Raw genomic sequence first — 23,116 nt, 5'->3', positions numbered from 1 at the left:
AGATGGGTGTTTTGTGGCAGGTGAGGGAAGGAAATACTTTGGAGGCAGCATCTGCAGTCAGAGAAGCACCGTGGGCATCCTGTGAGTGTCAAAAGCCAGGAGCAAGGTGCTGCTGGATCCAGCACAACCAGCTGTGATAGGGATCAGGTCAGGGACGTGCAGGGTGGCACAGGGGAGAGCACTTGGGGCTGGGAGTACAGGGACACCATGACATGGGCAGAGGTGCCTGTCACCCCCACAATGCCCCTACGCACCCAGTCCTCATCCTTGTCCCATGCTGCTGAGCTGGGAGACAGCATATTCCTCCTTTCCCAGCATGGTCAGCCCCAAAAGCATCATCCCGTCTGGTGTACCATGAGGCACAGCCCCAGCAGCCCTTGCACTGCCCCTTGTGTCTCGCCCAAACTGGGACGGGGGTGGTGGCTGTTGTCACAGCATCTCCTCAAACTACCTGGACTGGAGGGCATGGTCACCAGCACTCACTTCACAAGGGGGATAGCAGCACAGCATGTCCCCAGCTGGCACTGCCCAGAGGGACAAGGTGTGGGGCAGAGCAGCCCCAAGGACCCCTTCTTACCTGGGGCAGAGCAGCCCATGGAGGGGGACACTGGGACAAAAAGACTCTGCAAAGGTGCTGGGGACACTGCGGAGGCAAAGAACCCTGCAAAGACAGGGAGAGGGGTCCAGCTGCATCCTGGCTCCATCCTGCCTCCCCATGCAGGGGGCCCAGGGCAATCCAGCCCTTCTCCCTCCCCCCTGCACGCAGACCCCACAGCAAAAGGATAAAAGTTCATGACAAGCCTGGGCAGGATCAGCACAGAGCAGCTCAGCCTCGCACCGGCTCAGTGCCGCCCGCACCAGCCCTGTGGGGGAACATGAGGCTGCTATCACCCCCTCCCCATCACCAGACTGATGGCACCTACGCTCTGGAGGCGAGGGGAACACGAGTCCCCACCCTCCCTAGCACTGAGCATGCAGCCCCTGCCAGGGACTGCTCTGCGAGACCCCAAAGCCAAGGCTCTAGGGCACCCCAGCTCCTGCGTGTCCTGGCACATTGGGGCTCAGGGAGAGCCAATAAATCTGTATCAGCTGGGGCCCTGATGCAGGCAGTGATTTGCAGGCAGGCAGAGGCTTTCGTTAATGCGCCCCTCATTTCAGGCAGGGGAGTGCTGGCTGGAGGCTGTGTGTTGCTGCTCCTGCCTCTCCCCACCTGGTGACACGACCAGGAGGAATGCTGCCCACACGGTCACACGGCCACCAGCTCTGCAGAGCCCCTCGAAGGAAACCCAAAAGCTGTGGAGCTCCTGGGGGACACCAGCAAGACCACAACACACCAGAGAAGATGTTGCCCTGTCTGTCCGCTGCAGTGCACAGAGCAGGATGCTCTTGGCTCTGCCAAGGATGATCCTGCAGCTCTTCACAGGAGCCCCACATCCCTGGCATCTTTCCCAGGGACCCTTTAGGAACACCGTGCCTCATTCCCGCAGGGAAACACCATCCTGTTTGGCACATGGCTGTCCCAGGGACAACCAGAGCTCACCGAGGCGGGTGGCAGGGCCGAGCAGGACGCGGCGCGGCAGGAGGGTGGTGAAAGGAGGTTTGTTTACATTGCGCTCCTCTTCCAAACAGCTCTCAGGCTGCGGTGAGGGATTCCCTGGCTCGTGGAGGGAAGGGTGGCCATCCTGCTCTCTCCCACCCAGGTTTGCACCTCCTGACTGGCCACATCCACTCCAAAGGGTCCCCTGGCACAATCTGGGGACCCAGGTGGTGGCAGAGCCCCCAGTGCACCAGGCCAGCTCCCTGTGAGACAGCCCAACTAATTTCCTCCCCTCTATCACTTCCTGTCCCTTCCGGCTTGGCGGGCAGCTCAGGAAGCAATTGGAGCGAGGAAACCGCAGGAAGCCACGTGGCAGCATCCCACCAGGGTCTGAAGAACTGCCAGGGCTGCCCCAGGCTCTCCATGCCCCCCAGCTCCAGCTGGACCCCCACAGCCAAAGGATCCCCTAGCTCCCAGCAAAGCCCTGAGCCTCTACCTGGCAGAGATGTGGCTGGTCCTCGCCCAGCGGTGCGAGGTTGAGGGATGCTCACACCCCTCATCCCAGAGGGCTGTGGATGAACAAAGAGAAAATGCGAGCGATTTGCTCCCAAAATATTTGGGCAGACAGGAGGAAGAGGATGAGGCAAACCCAGGGCACAGCTCCCTCCTAACGGCAGAATCACGGGCATCCAAACCAACCCCTCCATCCCCTCCTCTCCCCCCAGTCCTGGCAGGGTGGCAGAGCTGGGTTTCGGCTTCTGGAGGACCTGAGCCGGTTTTGCTCGAGTCTTCAGGCTCAGGACCCGAGGGCACAGGACAGACGGACACTGTAACCCAGCGTGCCTCCCTGGCCCAATTACGCTGCCCTGCCCAGCCAGGACGGGGCGTTTCACCCAGCAGCGCATAAATAGAAAGCTTTTAGAGCATTAATTGCTCTCTGTGTTATGAAACGAGCTGGATGGAAACAACAGGGTTGGAGTTGCCTGCTGGGGATGGGCCACCCCCATGCCGTCCCGTGACACCCCCAGTGCTGGTGGCCCATGGCACAGCCAGTGCTGGGCACAGCACCCACCAGGGACCGCTGAATTCGCCAAAATACATCCATCCCAGGATGTCTCCCCCTGACCATCCCCTGTAGATGAGCTTGGAGTGGCCAACGAGTCTTGAGTCCTCAGGGACTCCCAGCTTGTCCTAAGGGGAAGCCAAGGGTCCCTGGTGTTAGGGGAACACCGAGAAGCCTGGGCCAGGCAGTTCTGTGCCTGCAGTGGGACAGCGTCCTACCACAGGGGCCAGCCAGGCATCCCAGGGACCCCACCAGCCCTCTGTCCTGCTCCTGGGAGGAGAAATGCCTCTGCAGAAGAGCTCCAGGTGCTGCTGACCCCATTTTGTGCCATTGCAGCAGGGCCAGGGAAAACGTCTCCCAGGGGACCCTACCAGGCAAGGAGGAGGAGGAGAAGAAGGAGGAAGGCTGCAATGAATTTCACACCTGCCCCCAGCCGCCTCCGCCCCTGTGAAACCCAAGCCTGCCCAGGCAGCAGCTGTACCCACTGCCTGCGCTGTGGCACCCGCTGGAGCCCAGGGTTAGCACCGACTGCCACATTCACAGCTCCCAACCCGAGAAACCCCATGGGATGAGGCGTGTGAGAACTGACTGGGGGGGATCTGCTCCTGAGACACCGGGCAGAGCGTCTGTCAGGCATTACCACCCCAGCCAAGACACGGAGATGTCCCTGGCTGCCAGGGTCTGGCACAGAATGTGACACAGCACTGTTACCTGGCCACTGTCACTCCTGTGAGGGGACACGCTTCCCTGCCCTCCTGCAAGGAGCTCAGAAGCTTGAAGCAGTGCCTGGCTGAGGTCCTGCAGGAGCTGTGAGAGCAGATACAGGCTGCCCTGCACAAACCCCATCAGTGACTTATTCCCAGAAAGGGATATTTTGATTTTACTGCCACCACCCCAGACAGTCCCAGCGAGCAAATCCTTGTGCATGCCAGGAGCGTGCTGGGAGTCCACGGCAGCTCATCGCCTTCTCCCAGCATCTCTCACCACTGCCCAAGCCGAGAGCTGGAGACGGGCACAGAGACTCCAGCTCCTGCAGATTGAAAATTTGCTCTGGAATCCTTGGGGAGGAAAACTGCTAAAAATACATGAAGGCAGTATTCTTGGTAAAAGAAGGAGCTCCAGCAAGGAGCACAGCCCAAGAGCGCCAGAGAGCCCAGCACAGTGTGTTAGACCCCTGCCCAGCACACTGATGTCCAAACACCACAGCTGGACCCTGACAACTCTGCAGTGCCACCCAGGCAAGGCTGCGAGGGGACACAGCAGCCACCCCATGCAAGAGCTGGAGCCCGAACTCATGCCACAGTTGGGCACAGGTGCTGGCAAGCACGAAAGCAGAACCCTGCCCAACTCATCTGCCAAGCGTGCGGGCACAAAGCCGGGCAGGGAAAACCAGGGTCTTGGACCAGACCTTCTCTCCCGGACTGTGAAGCGCCCAGATCTTCCTGCTAATAAAAACCCGACGCTCGGTTGGGTCGGGAGCTCGCATGCCTGCGTGCGGGTGTGCTTCTTCCTAAACCCGAATTGCCTAAGCCGGCGGGGGGGAGGCAGGAGCTGGCTGCCTCTGGGGGAAGGGCGGGCGGCGAGGAGCTGGCATGGGAACGGCAGCCCATCCTCCACGCACCCGCGCCGCTCCGCGTCTGTAAACTTTGAACATCTTCCGGAGAGAAGTTAGTGGCTATTGTGAACAGCTGGATCTAATTTTACGAGGAGCGAGGAGGAGACAGTTGTGGGGAAATAATAAGGCTTGGCGCTCCCAGGCGAGGATCCCCGAGCCCGGCCAGCCTTCCTGCCTCCACCGCACTGCGCCGGGGGAGCGCTGGCGAGACGGTCACGAAGAAACTGAGGCACGGAGCAGCGCGGGGCTCACCCGCCTCCTGGAAATGCACACCGGGAATCCGAGGCTTTGCCCCTGTATGTTTCCCCGGACCCACCGCCCCTCCAGCAGCCAGGGCATCGCCGGGGGCATGGCTCTTCCTCAGAGCAGAAAACTGGGCTGCCAGCGCAAGGCCTCCTTGCCAGCCCACGGCAGCATCTCCAGAGCCAGGGTCACCCAGTGCTCACTCTCGGTGCTCGTGGGCACCGCGGTGCGAGTGCGACACCTCCCTCCAGCCGGCTGCTTCCCATGAGGCTCTGCCCACCTCCTAAAATTAGCTGCAGCCCTGCTGTCCCCTCCCCGGCCACCCCCCGCAGCCCGCGGAGCTCTGCCAGCACACGCTCCGGGTCCGTCCCGAGCCCCCGGCAGCAAAGGGGGAAGGGGATCAAGCAGCCTCCTCCATCACTCACACCTCGCCTGCCACCCGCCAGCCAGCTCTGCCCGGGAGCAGCGCAGCCCCGCAGTCACCTCTGTGCCTCTGGCTCGCAGGAGAGTGCCCGAGGGCGAGCTCTGGGTCGCCTCTATAGAGCAGAGACCCAGCACAGCTTGTGACACACCCAGTGCCCCGCTGGGAGGTGGCAGCGGTGGGCACGCTGGGTTTCGGTGCTGCTGTTGTCTCATGGCAGCATAACGGGGGACGCTGGGGGCATTGGAGCATCACATCTGTTTGGGACCGGATGGGGGGACGTGCTCCATCGGGATTTGCGCTGCCAGGATGGGATGCGCCTCCTTCGATCAGTATTTCCCTGAATCCTTTGCCCACAGCATCAGCTGTGCCAGTGTAGAGCCCTTCGTGAACACCGTCACCACAAGGCCACCGTCTGCCAGCCCCAAGAGTGAGACCATGGGGTTCACAGCCTGTCACCTCCAAAGGGCCCGGCCACATGTGCTCATCAGGAAACCCTGCCACAAACTGCACGGGGGAGCCTGAAATGGCACCAGCACCGCATGACCCCCTGCTCCCACCGCCACGGCCAGCGAGTGGCTGACCCGGCACCACGAGGAGGTTTTCCCGGGGCCCCTCGCTCCCATTTCGCAGGCGGGGAAAACTGAAGCAGCGGGAGCTGCAGCAGCAAGTCCAGACCCGCAGCAGGATCCGGACGTGCGTTATCGCGGGGGGGCCGCTCCTACCGCGTGCCCGCTGCAGGCTGGTGCGGGGCATGGCCCCGCTGGCTCACCCCATCATTACCTTCCCTCCCTCCCTCCAAAAAAACATTTCATAAGTCGCCACGTGACAGTGGCAATAGCGAACGCCCATGCGCTTCAGGTGTCTGCCCCAACCACAACACGCAGGTGCCTGGGCTCGGCCGCCGCGGCTCCCAGCTTGGCCCCGACCCCAAATAACACCTTGGACAAACAGCTGAGAAGGTCAGGGCATGGCCCGGCCACTTGGCAAATCCCCCGTGGATGGAAGCTCCCAAAATCAGGGGTGGTTGGTTGTACCACATCCACCAACGGCGCTCAAGGGGATGTAAACATTGCGGCTGTCCCAGCAGCCCCTTGCCATAACCATCAAGGATTTAATGAGACAGGGGAGCTCCTAGAGATGGGACAATTTTTGGAAAGCGTCCGTCCAGTTCAGTGATGGATGGAGAGATTCCAACCTCACAAAGAGCCTCAGGATGGCTCTTGTCACACAAATCCCAGCAGCACCCTTGGTTAGGGCTTTGCAGCCCCTTCTCCCCTCTTTCCCTCCATTTTCCACTCCCACAGACAGAAGAAGAGGTACTAACGCAGGAAAACACATTTCTCCCCCCACAAACAGCCCAGAATTGCCCATTTATGCCCTTTCTGGCTGCTACCCAGTCTCACCACCGAGCTCACCTGCCACCAGCCTCGTGCTCTCTGTGTGTTTGATGGGAGCTGCGCGGTTACTTGCTTTTTAATACATTAATTACAGCTGATTACCGCTGCCACCCCCACCTCCTCAGTGCCACGACCTGCTCACACACCGCCGGGAAAAGGCTCCTTCCTTCGGCACAGTGCCAGGGCCACCGGGACTTGCCTCCCAACCCACTTGGTGGTGGCAAGATGGGGATTAAATGGTGATTAAAAGGAGATGCTGTTTCTGATATCATGATAAAGAGCCACCGCATGTCATGGCAAATGGATGCAAGTCCCTTTATTGATGGAGCTGGAGGATTCTGCTTTGCAGGGAAGGGATGTTAGATATGGGACAACTGCTGGAGGGTTAGGCTGTCCAAAATGCCCCAGTTGAAACATCTCCCTACTTTGAGCTGCACCCCAATGTTGCAGTCACCTCAGGCAGGATGGGGCTCCTTGAGATACCTGGGTGCTGTTCATAGAAGGCAGCTGGACCCGCTGCTTTCAAAGGGTTATTCCTGCCAGAAAAGCCATTGTGGTGCCAGCCACATGCCCGCTGTGGGGAGGCAGCTGGGTGCTCGAGGTCCCTGGGTATGGCAATGTCCCCCTGTGCCACCCAGCTGTAAGGAGGAGCTGCTCACCCCACAGCCATCTGCAGCCTCTTCCCATGGGAATGCTGACCCTGTAACACCCTAAGAGGGCCAAATCCAGTGCCTTCTCCCCATGGGACAGTCATGCTCGTCCTCTCTGGTGGGGAAGTGCTGGGGCACTGCCCCAGTGACCATCATCTGCCCTGTCACCAGGGTCCCAGCCCCGCTACCTGCTTCTCTCCCAGCTTCACCACTGAGTGACCTTGGTGAGCCCTCACCCCTCGCCCGCTTTGGGGACCCTCTTCCTCCCATTCTTGGGAGAAATGACCCCCAAGGGGTGTGGGCTGTGGGGCCACCGAGGTGCCAGGGCCAGTGGGTGCATGGGGAGCTCATCAGCCTGGCAAACCCCAATTCTCCACTCAGCATCACGAGCGCTCCAATACCAGGGGGAGGTTCGCAGCCTGGCTGGCAGGGCCCCCCAGGGTGGCCGGGCACTGCCAATGCCCTGACTCACGACACGCACGTACCCGCGCGGGGTAAAGCGATAGGAGGGGAGAGAGGATGCCGGAGCCCAAAATACCCTGGCGTGCCTGACACAGGAGATTATCGCTTCGCTGATGGGATGATCGCCCAGCCCAGCTTGTCCCGGCTCCCTGCAAAGCACCAAAACCCCCCAAAACCTCTGTCCTCACCTTTCCCCCTGCCACCCCATGCCAACCACACAACAGTAGTGAGTGGCTGCAGGGTGCCCGCCACTCTAGCAGGGCCACTGGTACCATTTCCAGCTGGTTTCTCCCCAAACTTGGTTTTTTCCCAGTCAATACAAGTCGAATGCATTGTATAGGGCCTGAGCAGTTTCAGGGGGTTGGAGGTGGGTGGCTCTGCGAGGGCTTGGCCGTATTTTCCTTCCAAGGGGGTTAAGGGGAAAGAAAACAACACCAAACCCAAGGAGGGTGTAAAAATAAAATAATAATAATAATAATAAAGATGACACACTGCTGAAAATTATACATCTAATTGCCGCCTTGTTAGCAATGCACCCCTATGACGAGGCACAAAGTGTTTAGCATACAGTCAGTGTATGCTCATCCCCTACATGCGTGTGACACACATGTAGCGTGACACGCGGGTGACCCCGCACCTCACCCGGGACCCTCCCGCGCCGCTTCCCCGGGGGGCTTCGGCCGGGGCGGGCTATTCCTGCCCGTAACGTCCGGCGCCCGCCCCGAACGCTCCCGACGTGCGGGCACAAGGCCCCTTTGTCACCCCGGGGATGCGCCGCGGGGAGACTCGGCGGGGACCGGTGCGGGGGCAGCTCAGCCCGTACGGGGCGGGAGCCCGGGGACCCGACGGGGGGGAGTGAAAACAGCGCGACTGTGCCCTCCCCCCACGCACACAGCCCATCGGGGGGCGTCGGGGGGAGCCCCGGGGGGAGGCACCGAGCTGCCGGCCGGGGGGGGACGAGGGCTGGTGCGACCCCGCCGCCCCCCGCCATCCGCCGGGGCTCGGTGCAGGCGGAGGGCTGCGGGCCGGGAGGAAGGAGGGGCTGGAGGAGGAGGAGGAGGAGGCGGAGGAAGGGGGGTTGGGAGTCTCTTCCCGGCGAGCGCTTACCTGCTCCGTGCTCCGGAGGGGCTGGGCCGGCCGCGGGTGCCGGGAGCGGGGCCGGGGCCGGAGCGGGGCCGGGGCCGGGCCGGGCCGGGGCGGGCGGCAGGAATGCGGGGAGCGCGGCGGGCTCCCGGGTCCGCGCACGGAGCCAGGCGCAGGGACGGGAAAGTTTATGCGAGGGAGGAGCGGAAAGTTGGGAGTCAATCAGGAGGCGGCGGGGCCGGGCCGGGCCTCCTCCTCCTCCTCCCCTAACCTCCTTCTCCTCCTCCTCCTCCTCCTCCTCCTCCTCTTCCCGGCCCTTCCTCCCGCCCGACCCTCCCGACCTCCCCGTCGGGGCAGCAGGCAGCGAGGACACGGGGCTTCCCTTCCACAGGGAAGGTTTTTTTTTTTTTGGGAAAGGGCAGCCCTGGAATTCGGCTCGGCTCGGCCCGGGCTATGGGAGCGCCCTCTATGAGCCTTCCTCACCTTCCTCCTCTCCCTCCTTCTCCGTCCCGCATTCCCGGGATGAGGCCCTGGGATGCGGCCTTGCCAGGGCATGAAGGTGCTGCTGTCCCGTCTCGTCCTGTCCCGTCCCCAACCAGCCAGGGTCACCTGTGCACACCTTCATCCCCTCCTGCACATCTTCATCGCCCTCTGTGCTCACCTTCATCCCACTCTTCATTCTCGCCCCCCTTCACTCACCTTCATCCCTGTGCTCACCTCCATCCCTTTCCACACCTCTTCATTGTCCTCTGCACGCTATAATGCCTTCCCTCACATCTTCATCCTCCTCCTCCTTCCCATCCTCACATCTTCATCCCGCTCCAAACACCTTCATCCCTCTCCTCATCCTCACACACATGCACACTCAGTCCCCTGAATCTGCAGATTCTCTGTTTCTCCCAGACACCCACTCCATGGTGCCCAGGATGGGGATTTCAGCCCACACTGTTGGGATTTCCCAAGGAAATGTAGCCAGGATCCAGGCCATGGTCACTTCCTCTGAGTGAGCTGATGGGTGGTAACGTGCTAAGCCACAGCAGGCTGATCACATACAAGTCCCTGGCCACAACCCAGCCTGACTGTCAGGAGCTGCAGCCCCAAAAGGGGCAAAACGCTGAGTCCCCCTGGCCATTGGGCCAGCACACACCGCAGGCCTGTGCCACAGTACCCCAAACCCCCAGAGATAAATCCAGATGAGGAATCCTCCCAACACCCTGCTCAGAGAAGGGATGTTCTTTGCATCCCATTCCTTCTAGAAACATATTTTTCTAATTTTCTTCATGAGCTTGGTTGTATTCAAGCGTTTTGGGACAAGACAGCCAATGCTTCAGCCCGTGAAGTGACGGGCTCTGAAGCATCCAGCGCATTCAGCAATTGTGTGTGATTCATAAAGCCATATCGCATTCTTCCACCCTTGGCCTGGTGCTAACTTGTAAGAAATCTGGACCAAAAACTGCAACAAAATGGCTGCTATTCTCCAAGGGCTGTTCAGAGCCTCGTTACTCATCCCTTACTTGGGCAAAAATGACATTGAGAGCTCCTGGAGATGACAGCCTTAATTGAGTTCAATAGGAGTTTAGGCTGAGTAAGGCATGAGCAAACAAGTGTGCATTAGCCCATGAATAAAAAGGCTGATCCACAAATGTTTAGGAACACATGTAACGCTGAGCATGGGAGTGCTGAGGGGGTCCCTGCTGCTCTGGCCTTGCCTTTTAGGCAGGGGTCTGGCTTCAGCATCCAGCACAACTGATAGCGATGCTGGGATGAGCTTGTTCAGGAGTGCAAAGATTCAAGGCTGGCTCAGCGGTTTGTTTCCGTTTTGCCTCTTAATTTTTATTTCTTTTTTTCCTCCTTCAGAAGTCCATAATCGTTGTTTCTGCTATTTTTTTTTTTTTTTTGTCCACTGGTGGGAACAGCAACTTCCTTTCTCAAATTATAATAGAAAAGAGCTGCAAGCTGCAACGCCATAAATAATATTTTCTTATGGCCAGAACATCCAAGTCTAGGCAAGACACCAAGAACAGCTACAACATTGTAAAACTCCAACACTTCTCTAGAATGGATTCACTAATTAAAAAATGACTCTTTTTAAAAAGCAGTTGAAAAATATTGGCTTTCCCATTGCCGCCTGTTGCTTGCTGCACTGAGAAGGAGCCCATCCTGCAAAGTCACAGCTGAGCTAACCAGCAATGGGTCTGCCTTTCTCTCCAAAAAATGTTACCCAAATAAATACAAGGGGAGGGAAGAGAAGAACACCTCGTCACAATCACTTCTTTAATTAATTAAATTATCGCCACTTCAAAGCTGGAGGGCGATCCCCCAGGGCTGGGGCCGTGGCAGCTTGCTGGGAACCAAACAGCTCCAGCCTTTCCATTGCTGGACAAGGAGTTTCCCAGCTCTGGTCTCCCCTTCCACACCCCCCAGGATGTACCAGCCCTTCCCTGCTCAGGCTGCCCGTCCAATGGGGCATTTGCCTCCTGGAACCCATGGAAATATCTGTCAGCCCCCCTAGGAGAGCAGGGGCTGAGCCTGGGCTCAGGACTGGGTGTATGGAGCCCCCCAAGCCCCAGGGGTCTGGGGAAGAGGAACAAGCAAGCGGTTGGAGAAGAGCCCCCATGTCCATCTTCCTGCTCAGCTCTGGACCAGCATCTTTCCACTCATCAGCGTGGGATGGCGATGAACCACTGACAGAGCCGCCAGCACTGCAGTGACACTGGTCCTGGCTGGGATGTGCTGCTCAGCAGTGAGGTGGGGCCTTGTTTTTTTCCTCCCCTTTGCCTTATAAGCATGTCTGCAAAAATAAAATGCATTTCCCAGGAGGTTCCCTCGAGGAGCTGACGACAGTCATCTCTGGCCGCTGGCCACGCTTGTGCCCCTGCAGGAGCACTTTGTGGGGTTAAATCCATGCCTGCAGCACCAGCCCAATGCCAGCCCCCCTAAAACGAACCTTCAGAAACCTCAAAGTCTCACACTGCAGGGAAAACATCACCCCTGGGGACCGAGGAAGCCCTTTCTCCAAGGAATACACACACTTTGGACTCAAACACCATTGATAAGGCTCTTTCTTCTTTTTTTTTTTATCTTTTCTTGCAGCGAGCATTCCTTTCACACCCACGCACACCCCAGCATCCTCAGCCATTGGTCTGCCGGCGCATCCGTCACACTTTCCGCCGGCCAAAGTAGATACACATTTCAACTGCTTCCATCCCTCATCTCCTCTGGTGTTAACAGCCAGCACAAACAAAGGGCCCGAATATCCATCGCCCCATTAAATTGTTTTCATTCGTTTCTTCTGCCACAGTTGGTTTGCGTTAGAGGGTTTGTGTAAGGGATTTCGGGTGGGCGGCTGATGCAGTGGCTGCTCTGAGAGTGGGTGACATTGCACAGGAGGGACACCCATGGCAGGGATTTTGCTCTGCCATGGGCAGCAGGCCAGGAAACCTGAGGGGTTTGCAAGCAACAATGGGCAAATGGAAAATGGAAATGTTTTGGGTGAGGGGAGGGAGAATCGACCTGGGGAGCAGCTGGGATAACAGCAGACAGAACCTGGGGAGCCCAAACCTCTCTCTCTCACCCTGCTGCTTCTTTTCTCCTTGCACAGGAGGAAATGGGGACAAGTATTAGCTCAACCGTTAGCTGAGCTCGTCCCGATTTCAAACAGATGTTGGGTTTGTGGCTGGATTTGGGCAGAAAGCTCTTGCTTTCCCCACATTTGCTGGCCATACCTCGCCAGGGACGCTGGCCCTGAACTGCTGTGGCTGGTTCTCCCTTCAGCTCACAAGATGTTCTCTGAGCTTGCTGCATGGGTAGTGGATGATGTCCCACACTGGCTGGCTTGTCCCCAAAGCTGTCCACCTCTGCCTACCCCGCCACGAGCATCTGCCCATGAATCATGAAGCCCAGAATCATACAGCTGGGGAAAATCTCCACTCCCATCTGCAAAGCCACTGGCGCAGAAGTTCACCAGTGGTCCAGCAGCAGCTCACGGTCCCCCTGTCACTGTCCTCGGTCCTTGGCTCCAGGCAGACAGGCTCGGGCCATGGTGATGTTGCGACACTGCCCAGAGAGGATGAGCATCCCTCTTGCACCATCACATCCATCTCATCCATCCACTCCTCAGCCTTTCCATTGCAGCTGCCGTAACCTGGGGGGACTCAGATCACCCCCAGAATGGGGGAACAACCCGTATGTGTCCTGGGAAGGGAATCCCAAATTGTCCTGGAGTCAGTGGGTGAGCTGAACAGGTGAGAGAAACAGCATCAGAGAGCTGAGGATGGTGTTTCAGGGCTCCTTGGCATCTCCTCGTTTTTCTCACCACTGAATTAATCAGATTTGGGATTGTCTGTGCAGCCAGATCCTCACCCCATAAATGGTGAAATTGGGGGCATGAGCTGTCCTGCTCCCACTGAGCTGCCTCTCTTCAGCCTCTCCCCTTCCCAGTGACTCCCTGCAGCTCCCCACCAGTCTGAGACAGGGGACGGCACCTTGTGTCCACCACCTCTCATGAACAGAGAGCACCAGTGAGGCAGCTGTGGGGACACCTGGGACACGTGAGGTCTGGAGGGACATCACAGAGTGAAGGGGCAACGAGTGTTGCGGGCACAGGGAGCTCGGCGGGCCCTGCCTGGGTGCTGAATGTGACTCAGCACCGCACCACACCTCATGAGTCACTCCACTGCTTCCTGGTGCACCCTGAGTTTTCTCTTCCAGGTCCCTCCTGGCAGCACTGACCCAGCTGGGCCACCTGCCAGCAATGCCAGCTCTGCCTCACGTGCCTGCCAGCCCTCCTCTGCTGGCACTGTCACCCCTCAGCACGTGCCTGTGTGCTGCCGGTGCCAGGCTGCTTCTCAGGGACCCAAATCCCCAGCATTTTCTGGGCAGTGGGGTGAGACCCAGTGGATGCAAACACAACCATGGGCGCTGGCCATCTGTTCACACCAGGGCAAAATGGGGCAAAAGAGGGGCTTTGTGCCCAGCGGGCAATGAGCCAGGACGGGGGTCTTGAGCCAGGAGCTTAGGCAGAGCCCACCTGCATGTGGGCAGGGATGAGGAAACACAAAGTGAGGAGACCACCTACCCCCTTCTCACTGGGAGACTGAGCATAAAAATTCAAACCATAATCAAAAAAAAAAAAAGAAAAAAAAAAAAGAAAAAAAAAGGGGGGGATGAGTTTCCAGGATCTGAGTCCAAGAAACATCTCAAAGGGATGAGACAGGAATTGCAGTCAGCCTCATCTGCTGAATATACCCCCAGCCTGGCTCTGCTATCACCCCAGCCCAGCAATTTGCCCCAAATTTGCCTGGAGAGGGTGGCAGCAGCTGGGTGAGCATCCTACAGCCCTCAGCGGGCACCAAGTGCCTTGAACCACCCCAGAACGACTGTGACCGCAAGAAGGTGGAAACACAGGGAGTGGAACAGGACAGGGATGCAGGAGCATCCTATGAGCACTGGCAGGCAGCCCCCATGGTCCTGGCAGCCCCGGTGCAGGTGCTACTCGCAGGCCAGCTTCCCGTCAAAGCTGGAGAGGGCGATGGCGAAGGCCTGCACGGCGCACAGCGGGTAGTTGTAGTCCATGGTGAAGGCGTCATCTGCCACACGCCCAAACTGCATCACGATGTAGTCGGCTGCGGGAGAGAGGGCGAGCAACTGGGATGTCACCTGTGCACCCAGCCTGCCTTTCCCCAGTGAGCCCACGCAGCAGCATCCCAAAGAAGCTGCCCACGCGCCCTCACCCAAACTCTGCCTGTGGCTCCTGTGCTGGCTGCGCTGTACTGCAGCACAGATCACCAAAAAGCATCATTTTCCCATTGCACAGACCTCTGGCACCTCCAGCACCCCACAGCCCCCCAAGGTACAGGGACCCCACTCACCCCACCCCCCCCAGACCGTGGGATCGCTGCTACTGGAGGGCGGGTGACAGGAAATCTGTAAAAATAACCAGGGGCCCTCAAGAGGCTTTTTCTGTCCTGTAACCCAACACCCTGGAGGCCAAGGGCTTCTGACTGCGCCGGACAGGTGACGAGTGGCCGCATCCAGACAGAGCTGCTGCCACCCCTGAGGGACTGTCCCCGAGGCACAGTGAGCCCGCCAGTGCCAGCAGTGTGGGGAGGGTGCTGGGGACAGTGCTCTGGGGTGGCCTGGGCTGAGTGGGTGGCTGCAATGTGACAGAGGGCTCAGCACCCCACAGGATCTCTCCTTGTCCTAAATCTGCCTGGCAACAGGAGCCCCACACGCTGCCCCTACCAGCGCCAGTGCCCACGGGCAGCGCCTGTGGGGTGCCTGTCCAGCTTCATCCCAGCTCCAGCAAAGGCAGGCAGGACCCCAGAGCATGAGAAAACTAAACCTCAGCCTAAACACGGGTGTTGGGGCCAGCTCATGAGCAGTGCTCCCCCCCATCCTATCCCCTGTCCCATCCCACCCCCATCCCAGCTTACGGTCACTGCTGTGCACGATCTGGAAATTTTTGACGGAGGCATGGGTGACCCGGCCGTGGAAATTGAGGACGTAGGATTGGGTCTCATCGTTCCACACTGGTGCCTTGTTGTGCAGCTCGATCACATTGTCCATATTCCTGTTCTGCCATCGCATCAGGAGGCCATCGTTATCCTGGGGAGGGGCAAGAGGGAGCAGAGCAGAGTTGGGGTGACCCCTCCAGAGTCCTGCCACCTCCTGTGGCTTTGCCTGGGGGATGCTCTGTAGCAGTACCCAGCTGGAAATGGGATCTATCATGGAGAAAAAACCAGACACCATGTCTCCCACGTCCCATGGACACCTTGAATTTCAGGGACACCTGAAAGCCTCTCCATGCCCCAAGATGGGTAAAATCCAAGGCGGTCCCTTGCAAACCCAGCTCCCAAGGAGTTTCTCCCAGTCTGGGCCCTGACTCACGTTCCGGGGCCGGATGGGCACCCTCTCACAGTCAGCATTCATCCCAGGGATGATGACAGTCATCTTCCGGGGGCCTTTGAACCCTAAAACGTTGGTCTCCTGCAAGAGACACCCCATCTCTAAAACCAGCAACCACCGCAGGCTGCAGCCTCTCACCGGGGCTGAACAAGGGCTCAAGGGTGTCTCCAGCCCATCCCACACCTCTGCAAGCCCCAGTGAAGGGGTGCAGGGTGGGAGCCCCTCTCTGCCTGCCCAGGAGGGCCGGGGAGGGAGCCCAGTGTGGCTGCTCTTACGTAGACCACGGCCGAGAGCTCCTGGCGCACGTTGGACCAGTCAGCGTTGGCCCTGTCGGGGTTCGCGCCGTTGTCGAACACGGTGAATCTCGTACCCATCAGGTTGGATCTGCACCCAAGGGTGGGAGATGGCTGTGGCTGATGCCACTGAGCCCCCTCCATGACCCCTCTCCAGGCACAGCCTTGGCTTTGGTCTGGCTGCAAACCCCTGGTGCAGCACCCCAACAATGCCGTCTTTCCCACTCTTGAGTCATTTTCTTGGGTTCAAGGCAGCCCTAAATCAGGGTGTTATAGGGTGCTGCAACCACGGGGACCCCCAGCATTGCTGTGTGGCTGCTGGCAGTGCAGGCTGGGACTTGCCAGGCGCCTTTTCTAGCCATGACCTGTCTGCTGGGAGGAACCGGCCAAGCTTGTTTTCCCCTCTCAGCCCCCCACCACTCCTCAGGTCAGGCACAGCAGTGGGAAATGCTGAATTTAGCCTCCTGTCTGCCCCAGCCATGGCTTGGGAGAGCCTGTAAGCCATGGAGTGGGAAGAGGGTGCTGCAGAAATGGGGTGCCACCAAAATGGGGGGCCACATCTGCTCCTACCTCAGTTTCCCGATGAAGTTCTCTCCACCCCGTGACAGGTCAGTGGGGTCGATGGAGATGAGGTAGTTGGAGGTTTTGCTCTTCTTACGCTTCCTCCCAGCAAGGAGGAACACCTGGTAGAGCAGTGGGACCATGTGGGAATGGGACATTGTCACTGCCATTGCCACTGCTGTCCCCAGCTCACCCCCCAACAAGTCACTGCCATGACCTTGAGCAAGTCATGACGATGATCCCCAAAATACTGGCTGCATTATGGGGCAGGGGGAGCTGAGACCAGCCCAGCTTTAGCACGGCTCTCTAGCCAATGTTAGCTCATCATCCCAGGTACCATCCACAGGGGCCTTTCCCTGGAGGAATTGCAGGAGAGGAGAGCAGCCTCATTCAGGACACACCAGCACAGGGGGATGCAGGCGAGCATCCCCCCCAAACCCTGAGGGTGCTCCCTGGGATGGATGCAGAGCCCCAGAGATCCCCACACCCCCACCCCAAATCACCTTCTTGTCATTGTCCAAGTGAAGGTAATAGGTGGGGTACAGCCCCCGGTCCATGCCCCTCTTGTCCCGTGTCACCCGGCATTTGATGGTCACCCCCTGCGGCGCCGGCTGCAGCACAAACTCCTCCAGGTTGTCCACCTCGATGACAGGGGATGGGGGCCTCTCCTCCTTCTGCTGCTGCGTGAGAGGGGATGGTGACCCCAAAGCCGCCCTCCCTTCCCAGATAATTGCTCCTTGCTATCCATTCCCCCGGGCTGTGGCTCTGCAGCTGGTGGTTTTGGGGACAGTCCCGTGGTGGGTCTCACTGGGAGTGCTGCAAACCTCCTGACCCGCCCTGGGGGGAAGAGCTGCTCTTCCCCTGCCCCGAGGGGATCCCCATGGCTCTGAGGGGGTCTTCTGTACCTTCTTTGATTTCTTTGCTTTGCCCTTCTTGTTGGAGTTTTTCTGCAGGGTCTCTGGAGTCTCCTCCTCACTCTCAGCCTGTTTGGGAGGAACTGCGGGCAGGAACAGGCAGGGGCACAGAAAGGAGAAGATCATGACTCCACTGAGCCCCAAAATCAAGCTCAGCACAGACCCGTGCCAACATCAGTGATTGTAACCCCCCTCTTCATGGCCAAGCTCACTGCATCCCCAGAAGCCCCACCAGAACCCAGCAGTGCCGGATTCTCACCTTTCTTTTTGGATTTTTTCTCCTTTGGGGGGTCCCCACCAGTCTGGAAGAGGGATGCTGGGTTTTTCTTCTTCTCTGACCTGATGGGTTTGGTGCTGGAGTCAGAATCGTCCTCCTCATCACTGCTCGTGGCAGCTGCGAGGGACATGAGGGACATGGTCACACAACAGTGAGTGCTGTTGGCTCAGGGTGATGCCATCAGGCAGCAGGACTGGCTGCCACCCCCTCCCGCTCATCCCATACCTTTCTTCTTGCTTTTCTTCTCCTTCTTCACCTGGAACACAGACATTGGCTCCTTCTTGGTGCTTTTGGCAGATTTGGTTTTGCTGTCAGGGTCACTCTTGTCTTCTGCTGGGACAGAGGAGCTGATGACCAGCCAGACAGGGGAATGGGAACGGGCAGTGATGGGGACAAGAAGGTGGCAGGGTCGGAGCAGCAGGAAGGGCTGAGCAGAGGGGATATTGCATGGGTAGGAGGCGATGGCTCTGCAGCCCCCTGAGCCTCCCGGGACAGCGACGGGGACAGGGTGCAGGCACTTCCCTCCTCCCAGCAAGGACAGATGCAAGCAGCAACAGAGCTGGGCTTAAGCCATCCCTGTCCCCTGGGCACTCACCCTTCGGCTTCAGCTTCTTCTCCCCCCCGCCTGAGAGGGGCTCTTTGGGAAGCTTCTTCTTGAGCTTTTTTGGAGGGTTTTTATTCTCCACCTCTTCTTCCTCTTCCTCATCTTCCTCATCCTCAGCCGGCTCTGCCGAGAGGTGACCACGGCATCAGCCAACACAAGGTCCTTCGGCAGCGGGGGACCCCAGCCTCGTGGCGTGCGAGGAGGGACCCTCCCTGGGCAGCAGCGGCCGGAGTGGGCGCTCATCCCGTCACCCCGGGCTGGTGGCCGAGGGGCCCGGCCGGCCCGGCCGCGCTGTCCGGCGGGCGTGGGACGTGTCCAGCGCCGGGCACTGCGGGCGCGGCCACAGCGCTCTCTCGCGGCCGAGCCACTTTTCGCTCCGGAAAGTGTCCGGGGACCAAACTGCCCCTTTCCCAGGGAGCGTGCCACCCCCTCTTCCCCTCCCCACCTCGATGCCGACTCCCCAGCCAAGACAGTGAGCCCAGGTCCCCTGCCACATCCCCGTTTCTCCCAGGTCCGTAGCTGGGTTTTAGCCAAAAAAAGCTGTGCCGGGGATGTGAAGAGGCGCAGCGGAGCCGCAGCGGAGACTGGGAGCACGGACGGCGCTATCGGGACACGGTGCAGGGGGACGCGAGGTGCCACGAGCCAGTGCCTGCAGAGGGGTGGGTGTTGCCCCCGCACCTTGTGGCTTCTTGGGGCCCTTGGCCACGTGGGAGCGGGGAGCCGGGCTTTCCTTCTTCTTCCGAGGCTCCTTGGTGAGTTTGGAGGAGGGGTCCTTGTCGCTCTCCTCCTCCCCCTTCTCCTCCTTCTTCTTCCTCACCTTCTTCACCCCTGTGCATTTCAAGAGATGCCCACGATGGAGAGCGCCTCAGGTGCAGGATGGGGCCACGGCGGGGCCCGGTACTTCCCTCCATTTCCATGGGGGCTGTGGGGGATCTGTGCTCACCCTGTGCTGGGGCAGGGAGCTCCTCTGCAGCCCCCGCCTCGCTCGGCTTCTTCACCCGTGGCCGCCGTGGTTTGGCCTCGGGCTCCAGCCCAGGCTCCTGCCTCTTCTTCTTCAGCTTCTGCCCTCATGGATGGTGCTGCAGAGGTGATGCCAGCCTTAAACACCTTTACCAGGCAACCCCTGCTCAGACAGCACTGGGTCCCTTTCAGAAATACAGCCGGGCTTTTCCCTGGCCCAACACGGGAACAAGGGACACGCTCCGGAACAGGGACACACTCACACCTTCCAACAAGTGACTTACCATGGGCAGCCCCCGAGGAAGGCAGAGGGAGGAAAACAGAAACAACTGTTAGCAGACAGACAGAACATCTGCCCTGGGACAGCTCTAGAGATGAGGGATGTGACAATGGTGCTGCTGTGACACCGTGTCAGCATGGAGGAACAAATCCCACTGTGGCCATAGGGACCCTGGCTGGGAGCCACTCTGGGCACTGCTGGGCACCCTGGGTACCTGAACTGGGACAAGGGACATAGGGACAGGCAGACAGCCTGGCCGCTCACCTCCATCTCCTCTCACCCTCGCAAGAGGCTCCTGTCAATGGCAAGGAGGTCAGCAGGAGCAGGGAAACAGGAGGATTAGGCACAGCACACCTAATCCCGGTTAGCTGGGGCTATAAATAACCCCGATTTACCAAATATGGAGCATGTGGGTCAGCACTTGGCTCTGGACAGGAGGTATTTGGGGAGTGGGTGTCAGCTCAGGCTGTCAGAAAGTGATCTCAGCAAACCCAGATGCACCAGGGCTGCTTCCACTGCCCAACAGAGCATCTTCCCCCTCGCAGGGGTTTCGCTTCTCCTGCGTGCTCCAGGGTGGTGTGTGAAGGTGCTTTGCAAAAGGTGGGATCCTGATGGATCCCAGGACTGTGAATTTGGGGAGGGGGAGGTGGGGGCTCCATGGTGAAGCTGTGAACTGGCTGCTTTCTTCTGTGTCATGAGCTCACACGGAAAAGCTCTTTTGCACCCCCTAATCCCTTAAGCAGCTGCGGGGTGGACAACCACTCCCTTACTTAACAAAGCCCTTCAAGGAGGAGCTGCTGATTAAAAATTAAATTGGGTGGTGGATGAAATTGCTGCTGAAACCCTTCCAAAGCCAGGGGGGCACCTGGGGGCTGTTCAGAAATGCAGGGGTGGGGGGGGTCTGGCTTTCAGGGTCGTGGCCTGGGGAAAGTGAGTCACAGTTTACAGCTTAACTGAGGGGCTTAATTAAAGTGTTATTTAAGAACTAGGAACCCTCCTCATGGGCTGCTTCAAAGTAATGGAGGGGGGAATTCAGAAGGATGCACAAAGAAAGGAGGGCTGTGGAATTTTCTCTACCCACCTGCTCTGGAAGGGATTCCTAAAAATCTCATGCCTTCACAGGCTGCAGTATCCCAATGGAGCAGCCCAACCAGCCCCATATCGGCCTCGGTGTGGACTCTGGGGTTTGAGGGTCTCTGATGTCCCCAGCCCTCAGGGACAGAGCACAGCAGGGGATGGAGGGGAAGGATTTTTTTCTCACCTGTTTGGGCTTGTGCTGCTGGGGGCTCCCCGGCTCCTCACTGGGGCTGTGGGGCACAGAAAGCAAAAGGGTGAGGGCTTTCAGCCCTCCACAGACCCTGGGGGCATGAGATTACCCCGATTTTTGGTACAGGGGGAAAGGTCAGTCTTCCATTTGGCTCCAGAAACATTTCCCCCATCTTGACGGGGCCGAGCTTGTCCAACACCATCCTTCCTAACAGGGAGCACAGGAGAGGCTCTGCCTTGGCCGAGGGGGACAGCAAGAAGCTTAATTTGAGGATCCCCCTCTAACAAACACTTTTCCTCTCTGTAACTCGATGAGCATCATCCCACCAACCTCCAAAGCAAAACCACTATGATAAAACTGCTCACTAAATTGCATTTAAATTGAAAACAGGAGAGAAAAAAAAGCGCTGGAGGAGAGGGGAGTCCGCTGGGGGTATCCAGCACATCACGCATCCCTCAGACCCCACCCTGCCCGCCGGCACTCACCTGTCGGCAGCCCAGACCTCGCGCAGGATCTCCGTCTGCAGCGGCATCGCTCCCGGCACTGCCTCGGCCGGGCCGGCTCCGTCCGTCCTGCCCTGCCCTGCCCTGCTCCCCGGCACCGGCCCTGCAGCCCCTACCAGCCCAGGGCCAGGGCCATGGGGTCAGTCTCAGCCACAAGAGCCAGAGTGGCCTCACAGCACCGGCTCGGCCGCCTCCGCGAGTCTCTGTGGTGGGAGGAGGAGAAGGGAAAGGAGGAAGAGCAGGTGGAGGAGATGATTAACTTTATTTCTCCTGAAACTCGGTTAATAGGATTTCAGGGGCTGTCAGCCAGGCTCGCTGGGAGAGCAGCTGGCAGGGCAGTAATCGCAGGAAAAGGGGGCTCTGCAGGAATGCAGGGGGTCAGTCAGACCTCGGTGCCTTTTTGGGGTGCACAGGTTGCCCCCGGCTGGGTGGGGTCCCTGGCACAGCACAGCCACTCACTCCAGTGGGCAGAGGAGTGGCTCTCTGACCGTGTTTGGGGTTATCCTCCCTGGGTATCTTTGTTTTTCACCCAGAACTGTCTTCTGGGTGAGTGAGGAGCAGGATTTGGGCTGTTCCGTGTGAGTTGAGCATGGAAAGCCCATGCAGGGAAAGCAGCACCCTTGGCTCTGGGCGGTGCTAAGGGTTTCTGTACTGACCTCTGCTCTGCTCTGACCCCCTGTCCCGAGGTCTCTTTGCATGATGGGTTTCATAACCTCCTGCTCGTGCCTCACTCGTTATTACACCACTTAACTCTTAATATTCCTCCTCAGATGCCCCCGTGGATGCTGTTGGGCTGCAAAGCCAGACAAACCAAGTGTCCCCAGCGTCGCCACTGGACCCTTGGCCTTGCCCAGCCCACCACTGTCCCCCCAAAACCCCCAGCCCGTGCTTGGTGCCACTAGGTGGCATTTGAGCACTGCACACTGAGACCCACCAGCACCGGGAACTTCTGATGCCTCGCTGCAAAACCCTCCTGGTTTCCCTTTCATCTCTAAACCTCATCTCATCACCCGCACACGTCCAATTTCTCTTCCAAGGCACAGAAAAGCACCAAGCCAAAATAAACCAAAAACCTGCTTAAAAACGGGGAGCCAGCCCAGAAACTGCAAAGCAAGGTTTTGGTTTTTTGGGGTTTTTTTGTTTGTTGGTTTGGTTTTTTTTTTCCTGTGGAGATTGTTTCCTATAGAAAATGTGGCTTGGGCTGCCCCCAAAGGGCTTCTTTTGCCCTGCTGCAAGAAAAAAATAAAAACCCATGTTTCACAGAGACCCTGGGTCTCACAGCAGCCTCCAGGGAGGTGCATCCCATGGTGGTAGAAAATCCAAGACCTGGATGAGCAGCTGGAGCAGCCACATGGATGCTGTGCCACTACTGCAGGTGGGAGAACAGATGGGCTTGAGAAATGATGCTTCAGGTACCACCTGATGGGACTAGAGAAGAGGAGTTTTAACCAAATCTGGCTTAGTCTCCCGAGATTGTGGAGGCAAGGGATAAAAGAGGGATGGGCAGTCCTAACGTCCCCACTGGCTCAACTTTCTGCTTCCTCTGCACCCTCAGTCAAGGGGCACGAATGACTCCTCCACCCACCCAGCTGACCCTCAGGAAGTCCCCTCCCAAAAGAATACCCTGGGGGGGGAGGAAAAAAAGCATAAGGATCAATCTCCCAGGCTGGAAAAATAGCAGAGACCCCCAAAGACACCCCCAGCTGAGACCCCCAGCCAGGCATTTCCAAAGCACGGACTGCTGGCCCTTCACTGCCTCTCCAGAGAACAATGGCACTGATAAAAAGGGGCAGCATCAGTCTTTGGAGACACCAATAATTCCTCAACTGCTGGGGCATCTCCCCCAAGGAGTACACACCCATCCTGAGGCCATGGAGATTTTTTGCCTTTTCTTTTATACCCCTGTTATACCTTTTTACACCTCCTGTATTCTTAGTGCTTTTTCCCTACATTCTTGGACTTGTTTGTTCAGCTGGGAGACGAAACATTTTAGAAGCTTCGTAGCCAGGGATCAGTGTGCCCCAGAGCCCAAGGTCCTCTCCAGAACACATCCTGTAAACTGAGATAGAGCCATCCA

General features: G+C 58.5%; 2 protein-coding genes across 5 annotated transcripts in view; both read right to left on the bottom strand.

Annotated features, from left to right (window-relative positions):
• Positions 1 to 8,642, bottom strand: part of TEAD3 (TEA domain transcription factor 3) — a 21,644-nt gene extending 13,002 nt beyond the window's left edge. For 2 of the 4 annotated variants that reach the window (XM_082296268.1, XM_082296270.1), the window contains exon 1: positions 8,499 to 8,626. The gene's annotated coding sequence lies outside the window, so the exon portion shown is untranslated. Of the gene's footprint in view, positions 1 to 8,498 lie in introns of all 4 variants that reach the window. The other 2 variants (XM_082296271.1, XM_082296269.1) reach the window with 2 other exon arrangements.
• A 5,322-nt stretch (positions 8,643 to 13,964) lies between these two features.
• Positions 13,965 to 21,068, bottom strand: TULP1 (TUB like protein 1; the record flags this gene model as incomplete). The annotated part of the gene is given in 15 exon segments (XM_082296180.1): positions 13,965 to 14,098; positions 14,909 to 15,080; positions 15,363 to 15,461; positions 15,656 to 15,764; positions 16,244 to 16,356; positions 16,738 to 16,908; positions 17,140 to 17,231; positions 17,408 to 17,542; positions 17,651 to 17,755; positions 18,021 to 18,152; positions 18,708 to 18,857; positions 18,973 to 19,096; positions 19,100 to 19,108; positions 20,531 to 20,576; positions 21,022 to 21,068. Coding segments are annotated over 15 exon segments (1,638 nt in total).
• Positions 21,069 to 23,116: the final 2,048 nt, after the last annotated feature.

This window comes from Coloeus monedula (genome assembly GCF_965178545.1).
Source record: "Coloeus monedula genome assembly, chromosome: 23".
In the NCBI taxonomy this organism is placed as follows: Eukaryota; Metazoa; Chordata; class Aves; order Passeriformes; family Corvidae; genus Coloeus; species Coloeus monedula.
This window is presented reverse-complemented; position numbering and strand designations above follow the sequence as displayed.